Genomic DNA, 24127 nt, shown 5'->3' on the forward strand with positions numbered 1-24127 from the left:
GGCCACCACCGCCTCCTGTCCTCCTGGGTCTGAAGGCCAGCTGCTCCAAAGCCACGCCAGCTTAGCCCCACGCACTCTTGACTCGTGTCCTGGAAATCCCTCCTTCCTCTCTGGCTCCCGCGGCCACCCGCTGGCCTCACCCATAATGTTCTTGACATCTGTTTCTGGTCATGTTAAGTTTCTGCCTGTGTTTCTCCTTTCCTCCAGACGCACACGTGGCAGTATGTGGCTACTGCGATGGGCCTGCCAAGTGGAGGTGGAGGCGGGGAGAGGAGAGGGGGCTGCAGGGCCTCCTCCCTGGCCAAGGAGTGTTGCTTCTCACTTCCCTCCGCACCTTTCCCAGGATGCTCAGAGATGCCACTCATCAAACCCATGCCGTTTGAGCATGGCTGTGTGCCAGACACCGCTAATACCCAGATACATTGTCACACTCAGTCCTCTGTCAGAACAAAGCCAAGACTCACGGGGAGGAAGTGGCAAGCCCAGGTCATACTATAGGAAAAATGTTGTTGTGCGCCCTGAGCCAGGAGCTGGTCTAAGGAAAGAGTGTGCTGGGATCAGAACCCGCAGCCTGGCTCCAGATTCCATACTCGCCAGCGTCTGAGCACTCACCACCTCTCTCAGGCTTCCCCAGCCCTGTCCCGTGCACTTAGTATTCTCTGAGACAACCGCTGCTAATTTCACGTTTTCTGCCCCACTGCCACTTCTCCATGGGTTCTGGTTTGGGGTTCTGAAAATAGCCATGCCCCTGCAGCTTTGGATACCCGGAAGTCCTCAGTGGGCTAAGAGAGAAGGGCTTTTGCATCTGATGTTACGGATAAGGACAATGTGGGGGCCCAAAAGGCTAAATGATTTGCCCAGCACCCTCCAGTCCTCCAGCCAAACAAGGGACTCTCCTGGGCAGAGCTGCCACAGGAGCCCACCTCCTGGCACCCCGGCCTGCTGACTTCCCGCTGTCTAATGAAAGCCTTGTGGAAGAAACACCCTGGTAGACCCTTAATCCAAGCTGGACCCCGCCCTCCCCCTCCCCCACCACCTCGCCAGCTGCCCTCCTCCCTCCTCTCTGCTGTTGAATCTCTCACCAATTTCAAAGTCAACTGGGGACATGCTTCCCCGTCCAGGATGACATCATGATTCACCCAGTTTCTAGGCGTTCTATATCATCCCCTGGACCACAGCACAGGCCTGCTCACTGCCTCCAGCTTCACCTTCTGCAGCCTATGCTCCACCTGGCTGCAGAGTGATCTGCCTCTTAAAGACGCCCCAGCACCTAAGAGGTCAACCCTAGACTTAGCCTGACATTCCATGCCTTTCCTGTCTCAAACCCCATTCTGCTCTCCTTGTCTCCTTTCCAGACATTTATCTAACCTACTGGTCTCTCCCACTGCCCAGAGCATAGACTACATTGGTCCACCTGCAACCCTTTCCTCTCATCGGCTCCTTCCCCCGTGTCAAGTGCCTTTGAAACTCCTATTCATCCTCCAAGGCCCTTCCCAGATGTACCCTCCACTAAGAAGCCTTCCCAGATCACCACATCAGAATTCTCTACTCCCTTCCCCACACTCCCATGTGGCAGAGGAGCTCCAGTGCAATTCCTCCCAGGAAGGCTGAACACTTCCAGACACAACCTAACCTTGCCCGTGAAATGGATCCAGCCCACCTATCCAGACAGCAGGTCACCAGGGACACGGTCAAGCTAAAATCCCTGCACCAGCTCTGCCCCTGATTTTAACTCAGGTTCCCATCTTATCACCCTTTTCCTCTCAATCTTCCCATCTAATCACCCTTTTCCCCTCAGTCTTCCCTGTATTTGCCCCAGCTCACTCAACAAAATGATGGCAAAGTGGGCGTGAGGTCACCCTGTCTTGGATACACTTCTTATCAGGGGTATTTTTCATTTCCCAAGGCTGCTTCCACTCTTGACCACCCTCTCCTTCCCCTTCCTCATTGCCTAACATTTCAGGTGGAAAACATTTTCAAAACACGTAACTGAAAGCGATTGCCCAGAGGTGGTTACACGGGCATTCAGCCAGCTTGCTGAGGTTAGCAGTACTAAGCATGGCAGATCTCCTGGGGGATGCTGTGCCCCACAGACCTGGCAGTAGGATTGGGGGCCTCCAGTTTCCCAAGACCTTTGCCCAACCCCTGCCAAGAATGTGCCTGTTGGGAGAAGCTTATCACAAAGATCGAGTGGCTCTTAGCACCCATCCGGGCCATGCCATTGAGTCAGAAACCTGGACCTAGTGCAAAAAATCCTGGCCTAGACAGTTCAGAGGCCACATCTGAGCCCTGGGTGGAAGAACGTGTGCAGTGGGTCAGATGGGATGACAGAGAGACAGCCAGCCTCTGTTCCCTGAACTAATGTGGCCTGGAACTGTCTGGGGAACTTGGCTTCAGTTTACAAAGGACAAACTTCAATCCTCCTGCAGGCACTTGGCAAGAAGTTTCAAAGCTTTGCTGCCTCAGCGATCAGCAAATGGCTCATCCTGGTGCTGTACATGACAAAAGGCTCCTGGCTGGCACTCTGGGCAGTCTTTGTCCCGAGGGCCGGAGCTGGGATGCTGGTGAGGCCGACTGTGTACAAATAGAGCCTGCCAAGAGGCATGCTGTGAGATCGCTCCCTTGGGTAGCCTCTGACATGGGAGGAGCCTCTTTGGCAAGAGTTGTATGACATTGAGGTGCAGCCGGAAGCCTTCCTTCAGTGTCAGAGGACCTCCGAGGAAACGGAGACCTGTCTGCCCCTATAAGGTGGGCTGCTGGGCTGGGCTGAATCCTGGCATAGGTGCAGATGGTCAGTTCTTGATAGCACACTTCTTCCACCTGGTGCCCAAAAGCCAAGCAATGCGCCAGGGACAACACAGAGGAGGGCGGGATGCCCCGTAGTCTGTCAGGAAATCAGCGTGGGCCACTTTAAATATATTTATGTGAGTAGCCACCAGGTTAGCCTAGATAGTCCAAACTTGACAACATATTAGCAAGCCAGGCCGGGCGCGGTGGCTCATGCCTGTAACTTTGTGAGGCTGAGGTGGGCAGATTACAAGGTCAGGAGTTCAAGACCAGCTTGGCCAATATGGTGAAACCCCATCTCTACTAAAAATACAAAAATTAGCCAGGCGTGGTGGCACGTGCCTGTAATCCCAGCTACTTGGGAGGCTGAGGTAAGAGAATTACTTGAACCCAGGAGGTAGAGGTTGCAGTGAGCTGAGATCGCACCACTGCACTCCAGCCTGGGTGACAGAGCGAGATTCCATCTCAAAAAAAAAAAAAAAAAAAAGCAGACCCCATCAAGATGTTCCACTGTACAATGTAGTAGTATGTGTTTTCCTGCAGAGAAGATCCAACAGTTCTCTTATCATAATTAAACACAAAACATGCGACAGGGTCCCTGGGGCGGGAGGTAGGGGGACTTGTATGTGCCTCACTGGAGCATAAACGGCACAGGTGCTCAGCTCTGCGCTGAGGGGCTTGGTAGATGCTCCCTCAGCTCTACGCTGAGGGGCTTGGTAGATGCTGAGCATGAACGTGCACGCATCAGGCAACCTGGCATCTGATCCTTATGTCCACCGCACGAGGTAGATTACCATCGTCCCCATTTTACAGACAGGAAACCGAGGCGCAGAGATGTGGGGATTTGCCCAAGGTCACAACCAGAGAGTGACACGGCTGACTCTATGCTGGTGCCACCAGCTCCAAGGCACGCCGGCTGCGTGAGTGACCCAGGGGCTCGCTTCTTTGTGAGCAGGGAGCACGTAGAGTGGGCAGAGGGAGCCGAGCAGAAAGAACCAGTCTGAATCACCAAGAGGAGACAGCATTCTTTAATCATGCTGGATGGCAGGGCGGGGCGGGGTCAGGCTGGGGCGGGGTCAGGCAGGGTGGTTTATAGCACAGGTCTTCCTGGCACTTGGTCAGACCCTGTTTCCGTCATCTGGCCATGGAGCCATGGCTCCCTCGGCTGTGAGCACCAGAGATCACTCTGGGTACCTCGGCCCCAGAGTCTGCATGAGCACCAGTGGGCGGAAGCCGCCTCCCTCTGGGGAGAAGGGCAGGCCACCTGGGTTTGGAAGGCTAGGGGGACACCAGGCCACCCCACCCTGGGAGAAGAAGAAATGGAAGGCCCGAGGTCCTTCCTTTGGCCCCGCCTCTCACAGTGACTAGAAAATTTCCTGCTTCAGCTCCCCAGACCTGCTGAGGGCTCTAAAGCCTGGGCCTTCCGCCCTGGCCCTTCTCCCGCAGTTGTTTGTAAAGGCAGCACCAGGCCGGAGGAGGGCTCTGAGACGAGGAGCTGCCCACCGGGGCCTTAGCACCTTGATAAAGCCTGGAGAATCGGGGCACTGGGCCAGTGAGGGGCAGAGAGCACCTGGGGACAGACATCAGTGTCTGAGGGCAGCTGGAGGCCCTGGGAAAACTGAGTTTCAGATGCCTTTGGTGTGGGGGTTTGAGCAAGGCCCTGGCAGAGCCCTGGGAGGAGGCAGGAAGGGGATCCCAGTGCGGAGGGCAGTTTTTGCAGGCTGCCGTATCAGCTGTGGGGAGAGCTATGGGTGTGGGCTCCATTCCTCAGGGACCCCTTCATCCCACAAATGCCCCCAACACTCCTGGGTCCTCTCCTCACAGAACCCTTGACCAGTCCAAGGTCCCCTGGGGTTTGCTTTAACGATAGGCATTGGGCAGGTGGATGAGGAACAGAAAGGGGATAGCCACCCCTGCCACTGGGACCCCGTCCCACCAGCCTTGGGGAGTGGTGGGTAGTGGAAGACCAGCAGCACCTGAACACCCAGAACACAGGGCCCCATGAGCTCTGGGTCTGCTTTAAAACCTGTGTACACATCTCTCCCCACCTGGGCTGGACTGGCTGGTCACTGAGGGCAGAGGCAGGGCCTGTGTCTGACTCCCTCACCCTTCCTGGGACCTGGCACAGTGCGTGCTCAGCGTTTAATGAATGAATAAATGAACGGTGACTACAGTGGTGCAGGCCTGAGCAAGAAAAGAGGGGGAAGGGGCAAAGAGAACATAGCACCGGGAGCCCTGGAGGGATGAGAGAATTTAAGAATGTTGGAAGAGGCCAGGCGCGGTGGCTCACACCTGTAATCCCAGCATTTTGGGAAGCCGAGGCAGGTGGATCACCTGAGGTCAGGAGTTCAAGACCAGCCTGACCAATATGGTAAAACCCATCTCTACTAAAAATACAAAAATTAGCCAGGCGTGGTAGCGGGTGCCTGTAATCCCAGCTACTAGGGAGGCTGAGGAAGAAGAATCGCTTGAACCCGGGAGGCAGAGGTTGCAGTGAACTGAGATCACACCACTGCACTCTAGCCTGGGCAACAGAGCGAGACTCTGTCTCAAAAAAAAAAAAAAAAATGTTGGGAGAATTCTAGAATGTGTAGATTCCAGAATGTTCAGAAAGTACTAGAATATTGAGAAAGTTCTAGAACCTGGTTGCTCCAGTGTGGTTCATAGACCGACCCCATCAGCATCACCCAGGAACGTGTTAAAAACACAGAATCCTGGACCCACTCAGACCTGAGTCAGAATCTGCATTTAACACGAACCCTGGGTAATTTGCGTGCATATCCAAGTTTGAGAAGTGCTGGGCTACAAGGCTGGGAAAGTTCTAGAATATTTAGGTTAGAAAGTTTCTTAAAATAGGTTCAAGAGAGAAAAGAGGAGCAGAAATAGGCTGGGAGGGACGATGGCAGCCAAGAAAGAAGCAGGGTCTCCCCAGAATGCCAGGTCCCAGGGGACCTCCCTGGCCTTCCTGCTTCACAGCGATGCAAACTGAGCCCTGCAGGGGATGGGACTAGCACCTGGGCTCTCCGGCCGGGAGGATGGCCCAGAGGGCCTCAGTCGTCCTCAGCCTTGATGAGGTGGCCGCTGAAGGTGATGTAGGTGTCGAAGTCGTTGCTGTAGATGGCGTTCTCGCGCTGGCGCTTGAAAAGCCGCACCCAGACGCGGTCCCCATAGGCCAGGTCCAGCATCACGCTCTGGCTCTGCATGATGCTGCGCTCGCTGGGCTGTGCGTACAGGATGACGGCCTCCTTCTGGTTGTGCATGATGTGCACGTACGTCTCCTTGTAGTTCCAGCTGTGCACATTGAGGCTGAAGAAGTAGATGCCGCGCAGGGGAGCAGCAAAGTGGCCGGCCGCCATGTCAAAGCACCCATCGAGGTTCACAAAGACCCTTTCGAAGAGCAGCGTCTGGAAGTCCTCGCCGCTGTGCAGGGCCGTCTTGCGGCCCACTGAGAAGGCGAAGAAGCGCTTCTGGCACGGGGCGCCGGGGCTACCCATCTCCCCCTTGTCGCCCTTGCTGCCCTGCGGGCCAGGCTTCCCTTGGGGACCCTCCCTGCCCATGTACCCTGGCAGGCCCATCGCGCCTGGGTCCCCTTTGTCACCTGTGGGGATAAAAAGGGACAAGTCAGGGTGGACATCTGAGCCAGCTCCAAGGAGGTGCCCACACTCATCTGTGAAGGCGCTGCCCCTGTCCTGGCCCAGAGAAGAAGGCAGCATTTATTTAGCATCTACAGTATGCCAGACATTGCCTCCCCAAACGCCTGCCTAAAGAAAACATCATGACCATCTTCACTTCACAGAGAGGTTAGGTGACTCACCCCGGGCCACAGAGTGCAGGAGAAGAGGCAGGACTTAAAATATGGTCTGTCCCCAGGGTGACTTGGCTTCCCCTCACCCAGCAGGGAGGGTCCGACTGTTGTCTCTGGGAGGCCAGGCCCAGGCCCCCACCCCAGGGGCACAGGGCAGTCCAGGCTGGCAGGGATGTGCGGTGTGCTGGAAAGTACTTTGGGTTTCCGACCCAGGGAAGAAGCCAAGAAAAATACCTTTGCCCACCTGGAGGAAAAGGCCAGGTTAGGAGCCAGGAAGCCCTTGGTTGGCAGTCCTGCCCCGTGTGACCTGGGGCACTCCATGGCTGGGTCTGGGTTTTCTGGTCTATATTTTAAAGAGGATTATGTCCACCTCAGGGGTGTTTGTGAGCTCTCAACAAAACGTCCTGCGGGAAAGCACTTTGCAAACTCTGCAAATAAGAGGCAGGACAGTTCACCCAGCATGGCTGGCCCACCCCGACCTGCTCGGAGGTCTGGCAGCATCTACAATGGCCCCCAGGGCAGGCACAGCCCTGCCCAGCCCTTAGTCCAGGCTGACTTTGAACATAAGGAAAGCAGGTGACCACCCACACCTGGAAGGACCTGACCTCACATAGCTCCCTGCCACCTGTCACAGTGCCTGGAGTCACACCAGCAACCACACCCTTGCATGGGTTAGAAGGCCCTGTGTTTTCCACAGGTGGGGAAGGGGGCAGAAAGGAGGGCACAGGCCCTTGAGGCAGAAGCCCAGAGAGGGGGTCAGGGCAAGTCCACAGCTCTGCAGAGGTCTGGCTCCACCGCCTCGCTGGAGAGCCGCGTCCTCATCTGCACAGCTCCAGAGCGTTTGCAGAAAGCTTGCTGTGCCCCAGCCCAAGGGAAGGAAGGAGTGGAGGGTGGACAGGAGGAAGGGCTATCTTCTTTTTACAAATAAGGCAGCAAGCTCAGGGTAGGGGAGAAACCAGCCTGACTCACTGGGCAAGGGAGCAGAAGAGGTGAGGCTGGGACCCAGGACTCCCAAAGCCAGCCCAGGGTCCCTCAGCCACGGCAGCCTACCCAGCTCCCAGCAGGCTGCTGAGCTGGGCACAGGAGCAGTGACCCCGGGTTTGGGGAAGGCAATGAGGAGGGACCATCAGCAGCCAGGCACCTCTCCAACCTCATGCAGAGAGCTAACTCAGCCCTGGGGAAGCTGGGTGGGGAGGGGGGTGTGAGGAAGAGCAGTGTCCTCCCCATGAAATCAGAACAAGGGCAGGACAGGTGCCAGGTGACCATTGGCTGTGCAGTGGAGTGTCCCCGGGGAGAGCTCAGGAACAAACCTGGCTCCGTCCCTGACAGCTGTGTGGCCCCAAGAGACTGAGTTTCCCCTTCTGCAAAGTGGGAGGAATAAGAAAATATTGAACTCACGGGCTGCTGTGGGCAGAGACCGAAGTTAAGAATGTCAAGGCCTGGCCACAGTTGTCAGCCACCACAGCCTGGAAGGCAAGCGAGTCCCTCCGCGTCCAACTAAGAGAGCGGGTAGCCAGCCCTCACCTGGATGGCCCTCACCTGGACGCCCATCACCTGGACGCCCTTCACCTGGACGCCCTTCACCTGGACGGCCCTCACCTGGACAGGATCTCACCTGGACGGCCCTCACCTAGATGGCCCTCACCTGGACGGCCCTCATCTAGATAGCCCTCACCTGGACGGCCCTCACCTAGATAGCCCTCACCTGGACGGCCCTCACCTGGACAGGCCCTCACTTGAACGGCCCTCACCTGGATGGCCCTCACCTGGACAGACCCCACAGGGCTGCCTGCTCCGATCCTTGGCCCCCGCTGGCTGCTCTCCACATGACGTTAGAGGGATCCATTTGAAACCTGGGTGGGATCAAGTCCCTCTCCCACTCAAACCTGCCCCTGTTCCCACTCCACTCAGCAGAGCCCAAGTCCCTACGGTGGCCTGTGGTGACAGCACCCCATGTGATCTGAGCCTGGTGCATCTCCCGGCCCTGCCCCAGGGCCACTGCACCAGCTGTGCCCTTAGCCATGAGGTTCCTCCGCCACCTCTTAGAAGCCTGTGCTCCATGGGTCCTCCACTGACCACCCCGTTCAATATGCAGCCTGCAGCCCAGACCCACACTTCTGAAGCTCCATTTCATTTCCCAGAGCACTGATCACTGTCAAACATTCCACTCCACTAATTAGGTTGCTCATGCCCCGTCTCCCCACCGAGAACAGGCGCTCAGGCAGGAGGCATCTTGGCCTGGTTTCACGCTCCATCGTCAGTGTTGGGAAGTCCTGGCTCACACTGGGGCTCGGTAACTCAGGATGAAAGAGGAGTCTGGACAGGGTTCCGCCCTGCCCTCTACTCCCTCCACCTCAGCTCCCTGGCCCTCCCTGCCCACTACCAGGCCCCATGGGAGAGCACTTACCCTTCAGGATGGTGATGTTAATGTAGGGTCTGATCTCAGGCAGGGCGTGCGGGAGGCCGGAGGAAGAGGCTGAGGACACATGGGCAGGATCCAGGGGGTCCTCAGAGTCACAGCACCGTTGGCAGCTGCTGGCCACAGCTCTGTCAAAGGTGAGCTCCACCTTAGGGACCTCACACATCAGGAGAAAGAGCAGGAGCACTGCCCAGAGGGGACCCAGGGCGGCTGTCCCCATGGTGACCTGGAACAAGGAAGGAGGGACAGGAACTATATTTCACTCAACATCTACTATGTGCCGATGCCTGGGGTGGGCGGGTGCTGCCTCCCCGAGCCAGAGCACTCCTGACCTAACTCCAGAGGGCAAGTTATTGCCCCATCTATCAGACAAGAAGATTGAGACCTCCACAAAGCAGCTGTTCCCCAAGATCGGGAGGAGACTGCGGCAGGGGAGGGCCTGGATGCTGAGTCTCCCGGCACCCAGTCCATAGAGGCTTCTGCTACACGCAGGCCTGAGAAGGAGGAAGCCCCTCTGAAAACAGCCACAGCGGAGAGCAGACAGGGATCCCAGGAAGGCTTTGCTTGGGCAGATGAGAAGATGTCCCAGCTGGCCATGGGTGGCAACCCAGGAGACCATCAAATGGTTTCCCGCCCACGCACCTCCCTCTGGCATTTTCTTGCCACCGACTCCACTATCCCCAACAAACACATGCCCCTCAGGCAGGAGGACAGAGGTTAGGGAACACTGGGGACAAACGTGGAGGATTCTGTAGGCTTGTTCTCAGGAGAGGGGATGGATGGCTGAGCCCATGTTTTGGCATGAGAACACCGTAGTTCTGCAAAAAGAGATAGGAGAGTTCATTGATCCTAGCAGACAGAAAGCAATATCCATGAGAGCATGTGGGGTGGTGCACGGCGATGGCGTCATTGCATCGCCGAGCAATGGAGAGAAGGCATACCGGCTCCTTGACTGCAGCCCATTGCTAGTCTTTAGAGTGCCTTTGTGCAAAGTAAAGAAAGTGCCCCTCTGGACAAATTCGAAATGATAAGAGTCCCCTTTGGAAGGACGTGATGCTGAGGGTGTGCAGCTTGGCAAGGGCTGGCGCTAGCCCACCTCCATGCTCAGCGCCTGTGTGCAGTCAACAACCTACGAAACCCAACCTTATCCAGAAGCCCTGCAGGGAGGGGTCTGGAGAGAGAGTTAATTCATTGGAAGATGGCTGTGTCAATCATCATAGACCTGCCAATCAGATGCCAAGGTGGTAGATTGGAATTAAGGGGTAGGACGAGGAGGCATGAAAAATTCTAAAGGATCAGAAAAGTGTAAGTGTTGGTGAGGATCTCTGTCTCTGGCCTTGTCCAGGAAGGGGTCCAGGGTTCCAGGAGAGAGGCAGGAAGTAGCCTGGACAGCAGGCACTAGAGACAGGCCTGGGTTGGGTGGGCAGGAAGCCGGGCAAAGACCTTTGAGGTGGTGCAGCTTCTGGGGGCTGGCCCCGAGTTATCACAGGATCAGAAACTCTGCTTTTGAAACCAGACTGGTTTTTACACTTCTGGCGTTTCTTTGTTTATTTCCTTTTTGTTCTCCTTTAACATTTAGTAGAATTCAAAAATATTTTTTTTGTGGTTAATACATGTAGACAAGGTACAATTATTACTTTTTAAAATGCCACCCTATCTCAGCTGAGCACTGAGGTGAGGGCAGAGTTTTAAAGGGGCAGGATGGCCAGGTGGAATGACTTACTCTTGCAGTCCCAGCACTTTGTGAGGCCACGGAGAGAGGATCACTCGAGACCTGGAGTTCGAGACCAGTCTGGGCAACATAATGAGACCTTGCCTCTATTTTTCAAAAATTAAAATTAAAAATAAATAAAGCAGCAGGAGCCCCTGTCCCCCACCCCCAGAGTTGGGTGGTAGCAGCAGGAGAAGGGGTGTGGGCAGGGAATCTCCAGAGCTACCTCCCTCTTCCTGGAGGTGACTCTTCCCAAGCTCCTGTCTGCCCAGCCTGGCTGGGTTCCTGGTTCTGCTCAATAAGGAGGTCAAATCCTCAGAGGTCAACATCCTCCCTGTCGGAGACTGTCATCCTCAGCTTTTACTTATAAATGACAAATCCCAGTGGTTTTGGAAATCCCAAAATTCCCTTCTTTTTCCCAGCCATAGATATGACGTCATGAGAAAAGCTGAGGTCTTAGAGTCAAATCTGAGACCCAGAATAGTTTGCAAGCTGTGTGACCTAGGACTAGTGGCTGAACTTCTCTGGGCTTCCTGCTCCTTGATACTTACAAGGAGATGACACCTCCCTCTCCCTCCCCGGTAATTTGGAAGGATTTCAATGCAGAGAAAGTGCCTGCCTTATAAAAGACTTTAAAAATATATATATGCTTTGACTTCTTCCCTATGCCTGCATGGGATGGGAAGGAGAACTTCTCCCAGAGGACTGGCATGGTTTGGGAGCATTTCTGTTTCCTATTGGCCCCAGCCAGATGGGAGTCAAAGGCTGTGAGACACAGAACCGTGGCCTGGGAGCAGGAATCAGGAAGCCGTTAACGAGGAATCATAACCGCAGCTAGGATCACAAACTAGCTCTGGGGGTGGGTGCCAGGCAGGAACCAAGTGTGGGGACCAACTCATAGAGAGAACTTTTGGGGTCCTTGCTGCTTCCACTGGGGAGCTGGGACCTCTTTGGGGAGGGAGCGGCAGGGCAACTTTTCTCCGTCCAGGCAGGCCGTGCAGAGCTGAGTTTGTGTGTGCCCGGGCAGGGGCGGGCACAAGCCGGGAGCAGTGGAGCGCAGCCCTCAGCCAGAGGCAGGAGGAAATGTGGAGGGGAGAGCCTGGAGAGGCTGTCCCAGTCAGAGGGAGAGAGCAGGGCCCGAGATGCTTCCAGGAAGCAAGGAGGGAGGAGAGGAATTCCAGGCTCTGACCCCAGTCCCCAAGCTGAGGAGCCTCTGGTCACTCACCCTGTGTCCTGTGGCCTCCCCAGGCGAATCACGGACCCTGTGCCACTGCATGGCCTCTGGCTCCTTGGCCCATGTCTGCAATACTAACTTGTTGCTGGCCCAGACCCCCTGGCCCAGCAGAGGAGGGACAGAGGAGGGGATGGAGGGAGAGAGGGCGGAGGGAGGGCGGAGGGAGCGGGCAGAGCCGCTTCCCACTTCCCCTCCTCCCTGCTCCCTCCCCTTCAGCCTCTGGGTTCTGCGGAGATAAAGGGAGGCAGAGATGTCCTTTGCTTAACTCTTTGGTGATCCAATGGGGTCTTGTTTGATTCAAAGGCCTAGAAAGTCAGAGCAGGGAGGAGTGTGAGGCTCCCTGATGATTGGGAAATGGACACAGGGATGGGGCAGAGGAGCCCCTAGGTTGCTCAGGAAGGGGGAGGCAGCCCGGAGTCCACCCTGAGCTAAAGTGCTCAATTGCTCTGAGTCATAGAGGCAGGGTGGGTAGCAGAGAAGGTGCAGGTGTTGGCCCTCCAGCCACAGGCTAGAATCCTGGCCCTGCTACCACAGTCACATCGCCTCTCAGAGCCTAGGTGTTCCAGAACTGCAGTCCTCAGCCCCCTTTGTGCCAGGCACATGGGAGGGCTTAACCCATGTTTGTTGGGGGAATGACCAGGCTGACCTCCTCAGGTATCATGCAACTGTTACCAGAGAGGGGTCCTGATCCAGAACCCAAGAGACAATTCTTGGCTCTTGCACCAGAAAGAATTTGGGGCAAGTCCATAGAGCAAAGTGAAAGCAAGTTTATTAGAGAAGCAAAAAAAAAAAAAAAAAAAAAAGGCTACTCCATAGGCAGAGCACCCTCAAGCACTGCTACTTGGCCATTTTTATAGTTATTTCTTGATCATATGCTAAACAAGGGGTGGATTATTCATGAGTTTTCCAGGAAAGGGGTGGGGATTTTCTGAAACTGAGGGCTCCTCCCACTTTTAGACCATATCCAGACATTGCCATGGTATTTGTAAACTGTCTTGGTGCTGGTAGAAGTGTCTTTTAGCATGCTAATGCATTATAATTAACATATAATGAGCAATAAGGATGACCAGATGTCACTTTTATTACAATCTTAGATTTGGCAGGTTTTGGCTGGTTTGTTTACCACATACTGTTTATCAGCAGGGTCTTGATGACCTGTATCTTGTGATAACAGTCCTGCCAACTTCCTGGCTCTCCCTGTGACTAAGAATGCCTGACCTCCTGGGAATGCAGCCTGGCAGATCTCAGCCTCATTTTACCCAGCCCCTATTCAAGATGGGGTTGCCCTGTTTCAAACACCTCTGACATATTTCCCTACTCTCTTTTATGAGGGAACTCTTAATCTTAAGGGTTATAGAGGGACGAAGATCCATCTTCTGTAACTTCTTCAGGCTGAATAGGGGCGATAATATTCCTGCCTCACTATTAGAGTCTCTTGTGTTTGGTGCAAAGAGGAACTCAGTAAGAAAATGTTGGAATGTTCAGAGTTATTCATAACTCTGAGTCCTAACAAAAGGTGATATCTGGAAGATTAATATGTATTCAATTTAAGAAAGCGTTGAGTAAGCTTATCTTGCATTCTTACACGAAGAGTATAACAGCAATATATTCTACAATAGCAAAGTAAAATAAGTAAAATTACCCCAAGTAAACCAAATAAGAAGGTTTTCCATAAACTGGGCAAGAATGCCAATTAGTATTGACTTACTGGGTAAAATGAGGCTGAGACCTACTGGGCTGCATTCCCAGGAGGTTAGGCATTCTTAGTCACAGGAATTGCTAGACGAGCCAATATGGAGTTGCTAGATGATTCCAATACATGCCCAGAATTAGATACTGCTCCAGATTTTTATGTTATCCATCCCTCTTGTTTCTGATGAGAAATAGTCAAGAGATAACTGTTTGGTTCACAGAAAGGAGGAAGGTCAGTCTAAATTGCAGAAAAAAACTCAAAAACAATGGATAAGACTAGAATCTAATGACAGGTGTACCATATTTTTTGAAACATTGTTTTTTCTCTCTCCAATCTCCCATTTAAAAAAAAATCATCGTAGGACCAATTTATTTGCAAAATAAGCTTTAGTCTCATTACACTTGGCTTCATTATTTGCATAAAATGCAGCAAATATAATTATTTGCCATGTAGGCTCCTTTTAAAATTGGCTTTGTTTCATAAGGTATCTTAGATTAGATGTTTTAAAGTTTTGAGCCCAGCCATGGATTTACCTATGCCTGTAAGTACCTGTATGAGTTAGATAAATTCCTCTCCTTTTGAGGTCCCAAGATAACTTGGGGCTCCTGGGCCTGTCAGAAAGTTACATTCTTTACTTACCACAGGTCAGGAACCCCATACAGGGACTTCATACACAAGGTACAAAACCAGTTTTTCCAAGGGGCTTTTATTGGCTCTCTTAGTCAACTTTAATTCCTTAAAGAAGTATGTTTACATTTGAAAGCATGTCATTCCAGTCAAACCCTTGTTAAATAACCAGTTTCTCCAATTATGTCCTGTTAACAAAAAAAAAAAAAAGAAGAAAGAAGGAAAAACAGATTCTTACTGTACTTATGCAAATAACTATATTGCCATAAGTTAAGAACACTCACAAATAGTTTCCAAATTCTGGAGAAATCAGGTAGAGAGAAAAAAATATATTCCAAATTTTGTTTTTGGACAAAACTTTGTTTTATAATCCTTATAGGAGCATACTTTACTCAATTGTTAAAAGCTGTAAATAGCTCAAGAAGTGGGGGTTTCTTGACTCTGAAAAACAAAACAGAAAGATCAACAACATTTTAAGCAAAAAGTCATAAAAGATTATTTCAGTCTTTTATTAGTTCAGTCTATGCAATTCATTCCTGTTTTGCTTGATATATACGTGTTAGTTTTCCAGGAGAGTCTTGGATGCTCTTTTCTTTCTCTCTGCATTTAAGAGTACTCATCAAAGTTCTATGGCTGATTACAAACCACCTTTTGAAGAGAATAAAAACAAGACAACAATTGTCTATGGATGGCAAAAGGGCTTAGGGCAGCCAGGGTTAAACAGTTAATATCATTGGCTAGGAAATTTGGATACCTCTGTGGCACATAATAACATAACAATTACAATTATTATTGATAATGAACATTAGTATTGATAATGTTCGTATCAGAATTATAGGAGTTTCCCATAATTTTGGAACACATACCAATAACATATTTATATAAACACAGCCCAAAGAAAGCCAAACACAATTTCATATTTGATGATGCTTCATGTATTATGTTAATGTACCAAATAAGCCAAATATGTCATTTTTGGACTTTAGGGGACCTAATATCTAAAGGACTAATCAGGTTAGAAAAAGACATAACTTAGAATGTGATTTTGGAAAGTTTGTCAAATATCAAAAATTTAAAACATTTGATACTACAAAATAGCATCCCAGGTCACCATAAGCCATTTATTTGGCCAAAATGATAACTCAAAGATGTTTTTAAAGGCAAAAACCTTTACTCACTGACAAAGGGAAGACTTAGCTTTCCAAAAAAACTGTCTCCTTTGTTTCCCTTCTTTTTTCTATAGCTTATTCAAAAGGCAAACAAAAATCTTTAATTATTTTTCAATATTACATGAAAAACTTGTTCAAGAGAGAAAGCCAAATTTTACCTTTACATTTGTGTACTATTAATGTCAAACTCAATTCATAATAAAGCCTTATAGACAACTCTATCCAATTTTAATGTTTGACCATGAGGTAAGATTCTCACAAACCTTTTATAGCTCTTTACAATTTTCTTGTGAAAGAGTATACCAGTGCTCTAAAAAACCTTGTTATACTTTTATTCCATATTTAATTTATGGAAAAAACTGAATAATATCCCTTTAATTTAAGCCAATAGGTTCACACAGAATTTCTTTTACAAGATTAATCTTTCACAAACCTTCCACAACTTGCTCAAGCTTTATCCAACCTAACTTGAAACAATGCTTTAACCCTCGAAAGTAGGGTGGGGAATCCACATTCCCATACTTTCTTATAATCTTCTTACCAAAAGCATATTCTAATTTCCTTACACACCTTGCATATAAAACTGTTTTTCCAGTAGTCTCAATTACATATGTTACAACGTTAATTCTTAGCAACTGTTATTTTTGGTGAAAAACTTGGTAAGTAAGTGGTTTTAATTATGTTCCAGGTGTGGAGCCTAGGACACTGGGCAGAAGTGCAGATAAGGTCTGACTCTTTCCAGCATAGCTGGGTGCATGGCTAACTCGACAAGTCCCCAGGCCTTATCTAGAATCTAATGGCCCCAAAGCAGGTAAGCTGGGCAATTTTCAAAAGTCAATGATGCAGTTTATGACCTTGAAGCATTTAGCAAACCTAATATCTGACCTGCCTAATTTAGACCAAATGTCTAAAGTTTGAAGATATTTTAATTTTACCAATAACCTTTAACAGTGTCTTTATTTCCCAAAGATTATTAAAGTCATGTGAACCAAAAGGCATTAATGTTTTTATTTTTCTGACAAAATATTTGATTTAAGGACTTATTATTTTTAAGCCAATTAATCAGAGCCCTTTCATATATCAACATCACACAGACAACATATATAAATACACAGACAGACAGAAGATCCAGCAGTTGTAAGATTTTTCAGTTGCCAATTTTTAAGTTTATGAATTGGATTACTGACGTCAGGGTGGAGCCCTTCAAGAAACAGTGCCAGGAAAGCCTGCAGTTTCTAAGGCCTAATAAGCAGGCACAGGTGGAAGGCAAAACAGATCTCCAAAATTAAGGGTCTCATTTTTATATTGGATCCCGGATCCCAAAGAGAGGGCATCAGCCCATCCCCCATGGCAGTCTTATCTTTCAATGGAGGGTGGGGATGCTCCCATACTTCCTAGGTGGCCAAGAGCATGCTTTACTGATCCAAATGCGCGAAGAGCCAAGTATCCCCGCAGAACTGCCATTAGCCATCCCTAAAAGTATATTTCCCACCTAGTTATTACATAGCTAGGCTAAAAGCTCTCTTACAATGCAGGGTAATTTCTGATATCCCCAAAAATCAAAACTGTCAGATAACACAGTACAAAGCAGAGCGGAGCCTTAGATTTTCGGAGTGGGCTATCTGCTTTCAATTCCTGGGGATCCATGAGGAGAACAGAGGTTTCTCCCAAAACAGGGTCTGTGACACCTCCTATTTTTACGGACAAGTCCCAGGCTATTAAAATTTATGTTAGGTCCTCTCAGGTGGGGCATCAAGAGTGGGAAGAAGACAAAATAGTGAAAAAAATTCAGTCGACTGAAAAGAAAAACTTTTTTCAGAAAACTAGACCCAAGAAGAGAAAAAAAAGCATAAAGGCCTTTTAAATATATGTATAGCTTGGATATCCATTTTTAATTAAGCTGACTTTTAACCAAATCTTGTTACCAGACTCTAGCCAGAACAAACAGCCAATATTTCTGACTTTTGAACTTCACCAACAGTAACCTCCCAGGTGAAACCGGTAAGCCTTAACTAAGGTTATCACTTAACCCAGGTATACAAGGTATTTTCAGAGAGGTGATAAGCAGTTTTTATGAGATCTAGAATCGCCAAGGGTAGCTCAAAGGGTAGCTTAGAGAAAGGAAAATTCAAAAGAGAAGTCAGAAGCTGTTTATAGAGGGGAAGAGAACCAATAAACGGCAAAAGTCACATAGATACTAAACCAGAAAGGACTCATTCCCTAAGATGGGAATTGAACCTGGGTCCCCACTGTGAAAAGACAAAGCCTTAGCCAGTGAGCCACGGAACTGGACAGTCTTTATTATTCCTGGAAGGAGCCTAGAGAAGCCAATTCCAAGTTTGCAAAGGCTTTTAACAGCTCAGGATAATTTTTAGGGCTATCACATGAACTCCCAATTTCCTGTTCTCTGGATGGTGGAGACTAAAAGAAAGTACTCCCACATGATCACAAGGTTAAACTCCCAAGGACATAAAAAAAGACAAGACAGAAACATCTAGTTTTTGTTTCAGGGACTTGCCGCAAAGTTTGTAACTGACCAGTTTGCTGGGCCAACTTGAATAATGGGCTTACAGGGGTCCTAGGCCCACATTCTATCCTATAGTACCTCTTTTTATGACAGATTGACACAGAAAGAAAAATTCATAGCACAAAGTACACCAGATTCTCTAAAGCTTAAGACTAGCCCCCATGAATCCTTTTTCATATTAATGAAATTCCTTGCAGGAGAGACAAACAGTGATTGTTATCATTTATTCAACCAGTTTGCACAGAGAGGCCAGAAGCCTGACTGGTAAGAAATTCCTACCCTTTGTCAGCATGCCAGGTTTCTGGGTTCCCTTTCTGTCTGTGGCTTTGATGGCCCTGCTTACTGTGCCATTGCTATGAGGGCCAAGCCACGTTACAAAAGGAAATCATCTTTTTCCATTTCATGGAACCACAGGCAAAAGCCTCTTAATTTTGTAAGATGCTGTCCAACAGGCTGCATGGGGAAACCAAATTAACATTTTCCATTTCAGGACACTAGCCACCCCACTCAGTGCCCAACATCAACCTGGCAAGGCTCAAACTTGCTCCCAGTGGCCCTTGTCATCTTTGATCCACTCCAAGTGAGGTGGAATGCCCTCCCACCAGGAGTTTCAATATGTGGTGTCTGGGCAAGAGGGAAGAGTGGACAGTCACCCTGAGTGACAGAAAAGATAGAAAAGAGAAAGGAGAGAGGAAGAAAAGCATTGCCTGCCAGGGGGTGGAGAAGCCGAGGAGCTCAGGGAGGCCAAAGATACCCATTGACACTGAATCAATAGTTCAGGAGGTCGCTTGTCAGTGGCAAAGGCAGCTTTTCCAGCAATCTGGTCATCTCTAAAGTTTCCCCCTTTGGGGAGAAGAAAGCTCCCCATGTCCCATGATCCTGTACATGCCTAATCCTGTCACCCACATCTGTCAGCAAACAGTGCCAGGCAGATTAATCCAAAGAGAATAGTGGTTAACGTCCCGTGGTGCCTAATCCATTTCTCCTTACCAAGGGACTTTACCGAGGGGGATCTCTACCTCCCTAGATCTTAAGAAGGACTCCAACCTTCTTCAGTTGGGCCTCCAACCCAGTTTCTGACAAGCATCTTTGCCCTTTACTAAGAGGGACCTTTAACCCCCTATTTCTTAGGAGGGACCCTACCCCCAATCTATACATTACCCAGGATAAAATACCCCTCACTTACTCAAAGTCGGCCAACTGGGGCTGTGGTCTTTTTCCTTTGGGTTGGTGAGTTTCTCTGGTACTGTCCCTTTGTGGTTCACCAGAAAAATGGTACTGGAAAGGGGTCCCAATCCAGACTCCAAGAGAGGGTTCCTGGACTCGCACAAGAAAGAATTTGAGGTGAGTCCACAGAGTTAAGTGAAAGCAAGTTTATAGAGAAGTAACGAAACAAAATGGCTACTCCATAGACAGACAACCCCTGAGGGCTGCTGGTTGGCTGTTTTTATGGTTATTTCTTGATTATATGCTAAACAAAAGGTGGATTATTAATCAGTTTTCCAAGAAGAGGGAGATTTCCCCAGAACTGAGAGTTCCTCTCACTTTTAGACTGTATAAGGTAATTTCTGGACATTGCCATGGCATTTGTAAACCATCTTGGTGCTGGTAGGAGTGTCTTTTAGCATGCTAATGCATTATAATTAGTGTATAATGAGCACTGAGGATGACTAGAGGTCACTTTCATCACCATCTTGGATTTGGTGTGTTTTGGCTGGCTTGTTTACCGCATCCTGTTTATCAGCAGGGTATTTATGACTTGTATCTTGTGATACCAGTCCTGCCGACTCCCATCTCATCCTGTGACTAAAAACGCCTAACCTCCTGGAAATGCAGCCCAGCAGGTCTCAGCCCCATTTTACCCAGCCCCTATTCAAGATGGAGTCGCTCTGGTTCTAACACCTCTGACACAGGGCCAGGGCAGCAGCCAAGTCGCTCCTCCATGCTCCAGCCCCAGCTACACCAAAGTCTTCTTCCTCTGACTGGAATTCTGCCATTGTTACTGACTCATCCTGGTCTTCTAGAACTATTCCCCTGTGGAAATGACCCCCAACAAGTTCACAGGACAGTAGCCTGTGTGCCTCTGGGTCTGGGCAGCGTCCTGCCTCAGTTTCCTTCTTGTTAGGCAGAGGGAAGTTTGGCAAAGACTCTCTGCCCTGGCTTCCTGGGGCCCAAGACTCCTGCATAAAGACTGTCTCAAATGTCCCTTGCCCTCCACCAAGGGATTTGGTGGGTTTTGGCCAGCTTGTTCACTGCATCCTCCTATTCTACATTTGTTGAGGACTTACTGCCTGCGCCAGGTCTCATCTCTCTCGGGGCTTTTGGTCCCCAAAGGGTGTTTATATTCATTACTTCAACTAGTCCTAGGGAGCTGGGGTCAGGCAGCTGAAGTGACTTGCCCAAGGTCACATAGCTGGTAGACAAGAATAAAGCCCCCTACAGAACAGAAGACTCTCCAACCCGATGGAGTTCCCTTGGGGCTTGGGCATGGGTGGGGAACAAAGCGTGCCGATCAGGGCCATCCCGGGAAGGGGGAGGTGCAGGAGTGTGGGGACCCGGTAGGGTTGGGGAGGATATATTTAAATCTGGGGCTTTGGGTGCTAAATCCCACTCCCCACTCACAGCTGGGCAAAGTGTGGAGGATGGGACAGCCCCTGGGCTATGCATCCTCGACCAGGGCTCATCCTTGAGCCTCCAATTTCCAATTTACTTGGGGGATAATCAAACAAAAGAATATGAAGCCTGGAAAGATCCTCAGAGATTATCTCATCTGATTCTTTCATCTGACCAGGAGGGACACTGTGGCCCAGGGAGGATTTATCTTTGGCCCAAAGGTCACGTAGCAGACTGGAGTCCAAGCTGCTACGGGATGACAGCCAGACTCTCCCAACCTCCAGCCTTGCGCTGTCACCCCTCCCAAACCGACTTGGAATCCCCCAGGTCGTCCATTCAGGCGTTCAAGGGGGCCCGAAGGAAAGCAGACTAAAGGACTTTGGCTGCCCAAAGGCCTCCACTGGCTCTGCCCTCTACGTGGCCCTGCCCCAGGCAGCATTCCCAGGGCACAGAGCCAGGGCTGCAGAGGGAGGGTGCCAAGGGGAGCCTCCCTCCCTGCAGCTTCTAAAGGAAAAGAGTTGAGTCGGCAGCACTGGAGAGGGAGACAGCTCCTGGCTGGCTCCAAGCCTTTGGGCTTAGAAAACCTGACCTTCTGAGGAAACGGGGATGGAGAGAACGATCAGTGGGACTTGGGGAGAAACAGGCTGGGGACACAGGAATGGTTTTGTCAAGGACCAACTGTGTGCCTGGCAGTGTTTCATACCGCCCTTAACAGCTCCTCTGCAGAGAAGAGCTGTTCAACCCACTTCACAGGTGAGGAGGCTGAGGTCTGAAAAGCCAGGCAACTCACCAGGTTCTGGGGCCAGCTCATTTGGCTCCCGGCTATGCAATGCCCCAGAGAAGAGCCTCCTATTCCTCTAGGTGCGGGGCAGCTGGCAGGAGTCAGAGCAGACAAGAGAGAACTCTGGAATATTACACTTCAATATTTTCCCTCCCACTAGCTTTGACCAGGCCTGAAAATTCCTCCATTTGTGCGTCATCCGTTGGTGTCCCAGCCTTTCTGACAATCTCCTCAGCTGGTCAGGTGGCCTGGAGACAGAGCTCCAGCCCTGGGGCAGACAAACCTGGGTGATGACTCAGCTCCCCCTCCTAGCTGTGTGACCTTGGGCAAGTTTACCTCTCTGAGCCTTGGTGTCCCTGGGCCAGAAAAACATGGGGAGGCCAGGACCATCAGAGCCCACTGGTGGAATGCCCAATGGGGGCGCTCCCCACTGGCCACCCATCAGTAAAGCTGTGTGCCCTTTCCCAGGCACCCTGGAACCCAGGACAACAGCATGACCAGGAGGAGTGCAGGCCCAGGGTGGCTCTCATCACCCTGCTATTACCCCCAGCAGCAAAGGAGTAACCCCAATGCAGAAACCCAGGGTATGGACCCTGTTTCCCCAGCCACCCCCCACCCTTTCCCCTGCCCCTAGAAGCTGGCTTTTCTGCCCCACCCGTTCTGTGGGCCTGCCACGTCTTGACTCCTCTAATCCTTCCAACAATGCTCTGAGGTGTTACCTCGTCTGTCCATTTTACAGACGAGATAGATGAGGCACATACTGACCACGAGCCAAGCCCCTGACCACCATCCTGCACTTGCCCACGTTCCAGCCCAGGGTCAGGAAAGGGTGTGAAAATAAGCACATTCAGTCAGCGCTTACAAAGCACCGCGTGCTTCATGTATTTAAAACATAAAATGTGTGCCTGTCAAAAGACAGGACAGTAAACATGATGATTCCTGGCGTCCGCTGTGTAGGCTGTGAGTGGCAAGTCACAGATCTAATTGTTCAGGCGCAGAGATCAATTTCAACAAAGGAAGACGCCAGCGCCTCCTGCTGGGCAGAGCCCCCGCACCCGGGAACGGGTGACGCTCCCCTCCCCCGCCTGTCCCACCAGCCCGTCCCCTCAGGGAAATTTGGGGCAGGCCACGGCGCCCATGCATTCGCTTCTTCCTCCAAACCCCCGCAGTCCCCGCAGCACCCCCCCGCCACACACACACACACACACACACACAAACCGGCTTCCTCCCGCCAGGAGGGCCCCGGGTCTGGTTCTACCGAATCCCCCACGTTGACCCGCCCAGGGGCCGGGAAAGTTTCGCCCTCCGGACCCAGGTTCCCCATCCTGGGCTTTCAGGACGTCGGATCCCAAAGGTGTTCAGCGGAGTTGGGCGGGCTGTCATGTTTTACAAAAGGGGAAACTGAGTCTGGAGAGCGCCAGCGCCGCACCAGGCCCTCTGCCCCAGCGGGAAATCTGCTGTTTGATGGAAGTGAAACCGAGACTCAGGGACACTGAGGGGCAGCAACTTCCTCCCCAGACACGACAGACCGACCAGTGGCAGAGCCAGCATGTCGGAGCGTGTGGCTGGCGCCAACCTCTCCCTTTCTCCCTGCAAAAGGAATGGGAACAACGCCCCCACGCCAGGCTCGGGGAGCCCCTCCCTCTCCACCCGCTTCGGCCTCAAGCCCTGGCTCGTGGCTCCCTCTGCATAGCCCAGGGCTCAGGCAAGCAGGACCCCCACAACCACGACAGCGCCAAGAGCCCAAAGGCCAAGGACCCTCCTCTCTTGGCCTACAACCCCGGACCTCCGCAGGCCGGGAAAGTGCCTTCGCGCTTCCGGCTTGGGGTGAAGCCGAGCAGATCCGAACAAGGCCGAGTCTGGCCGAGTGTTGCCGAATACAGCCGAGCAGAGCCGAGCCTGGCCGAGTGGAGCCAAGTATCGCCGAATAGAGACGAGTCCAGCCGAGCGGAGCTGCGGTGGGGATACCACGCGGCGACTGGGCGAGGCCTGAGGACCCGTGGCGCCCCCTGCCGGGCCTGGGAAGCACAGAGCCACCTCCCAGCTGTCCCCGCAGCCCTGCGACCGGCCTTTGAGATGGGCGTGGGAGCCCATTTTCCGGATGAGGAAACTGAGTCTACGAGAGGTTCTGAGGCTGGCTCAAAGGCACTCAGCGCTAAGAGGTAGTGGCGCTGGGGTTCAAACCCGATTGCGTGGCCAGGAGCTCACCTGCCACTGCCGCCCACATAACAGGCATCGTGCGTTTGTTCCATTCTTCCTCTGGTAGCTGCCGTTTGATACGGCCCAGCAGGGAGAACCCCTCCCTTCTGAAGAGCAGGCTCAGGGTCCTGGCTGGAGCTCAGAGGCAATCCCTGATCTTACAGAGGGAGAGACCAGGCAGGCTCTGGGGCCTGTTGAGCCAGCAGTTCCCCTGAGCAAATATTGACACATTTGCTGGCCTTTAAAGCGGACAGAAGGGTGGAGAGGCCACATCCCAGCTCTTCCCTGCTGGGCTCCGATACACCCCACCCCCACCGTAGGCCTCAGTTTCTCCACCTGTAAGATGGTGACAGAGGAGGTGGGCTCGAGGAGAGTGTGAGCCAGAACCTGAGGTGTCTGGAACCCCGGGGGACCCTGAGTGTGGCCCAGGCACCTTTTTTTTTTTAGACGGAGTCTCACTGTGTCACCCAGGCTGGAGTGCAGTGGCATGTTCTCTGATCACTGCAACCTCCACCTCCGTTCAAGCGATTCTCCTGCCTCAGCCTTCCGAGTAGCTGAGACT

At 51.3% G+C, this 24127-nt stretch overlaps 1 protein-coding gene and 1 long non-coding RNA gene across 4 annotated transcripts; both read right to left on the reverse strand.

Moving 5' to 3' along the window:
- Positions 1–3795: 3795 nt before the first annotated feature.
- On the reverse strand, positions 3796–12458 carry C1QTNF6 (C1q and TNF related 6). Of its 2 annotated transcripts, none has more exons than XM_033188626.1 (3): positions 11948–12458; positions 9000–9237; positions 3796–6385 (listed from the first exon to the last, which is right to left on the reverse strand). In XM_033188626.1, the coding sequence occupies exons 1-3, from the start codon at positions 11996–11998 to the stop codon at positions 5838–5840; spliced, it is 837 nt and encodes a 278-aa protein (XP_033044517.1). In that variant the 5' UTR covers positions 11999–12458; the 3' UTR covers positions 3796–5837. The 2 variants fall into 2 exon arrangements, with proteins under 2 accessions (XP_033044517.1, XP_033044518.1); XM_033188627.1 differs by lacking the exon at positions 11948–12458 and adding an exon at positions 9654–11938.
- A 2255-nt stretch (positions 12459–14713) lies between these two features.
- LOC117070017 lies at positions 14714–23334 on the reverse strand. Of its 2 annotated transcripts, XR_004431751.1 has the most exons (4): positions 22625–23334; positions 21376–21457; positions 19159–19289; positions 14714–14924 (listed from the first exon to the last, which is right to left on the reverse strand). It is a non-coding gene; the product is annotated as an uncharacterized LOC117070017 (long non-coding RNA). The 2 variants fall into 2 exon arrangements; XR_004431750.1 differs by lacking the exon at positions 22625–23334 and having other exon boundaries at positions 21376–22386.
- Between the last annotated feature and the right edge of the window lie 793 nt (positions 23335–24127).

This window comes from Trachypithecus francoisi, unplaced genomic scaffold, assembly GCF_009764315.1.
Source record: "Trachypithecus francoisi isolate TF-2019V2 unplaced genomic scaffold, Tfra_2.0 Contig01580, whole genome shotgun sequence".
NCBI classification, from domain to species: Eukaryota; Metazoa; Chordata; class Mammalia; order Primates; family Cercopithecidae; genus Trachypithecus; species Trachypithecus francoisi.

Excerpts from the sequence above, each read along its gene's own strand:
- C1QTNF6 (XM_033188626.1), bottom strand. The coding sequence starts at position 11,998 with ATGCAGTGGCACAGGGTCCGTGATTCGCCTGGGGAGGCCACAGGACAC. Across the intron at positions 9,238-11,947 it reads GGGAGGCCACAGGACACAGG|GTCACCATGGGGACAGCCGC; the intron begins GTGAGTGACCAG and ends TCCTTGTTCCAG. Across the intron at positions 6,386-8,999 it reads TAACATCACCATCCTGAAGG|GTGACAAAGGGGACCCAGGC; the intron begins GTAAGTGCTCTC and ends TTATCCCCACAG.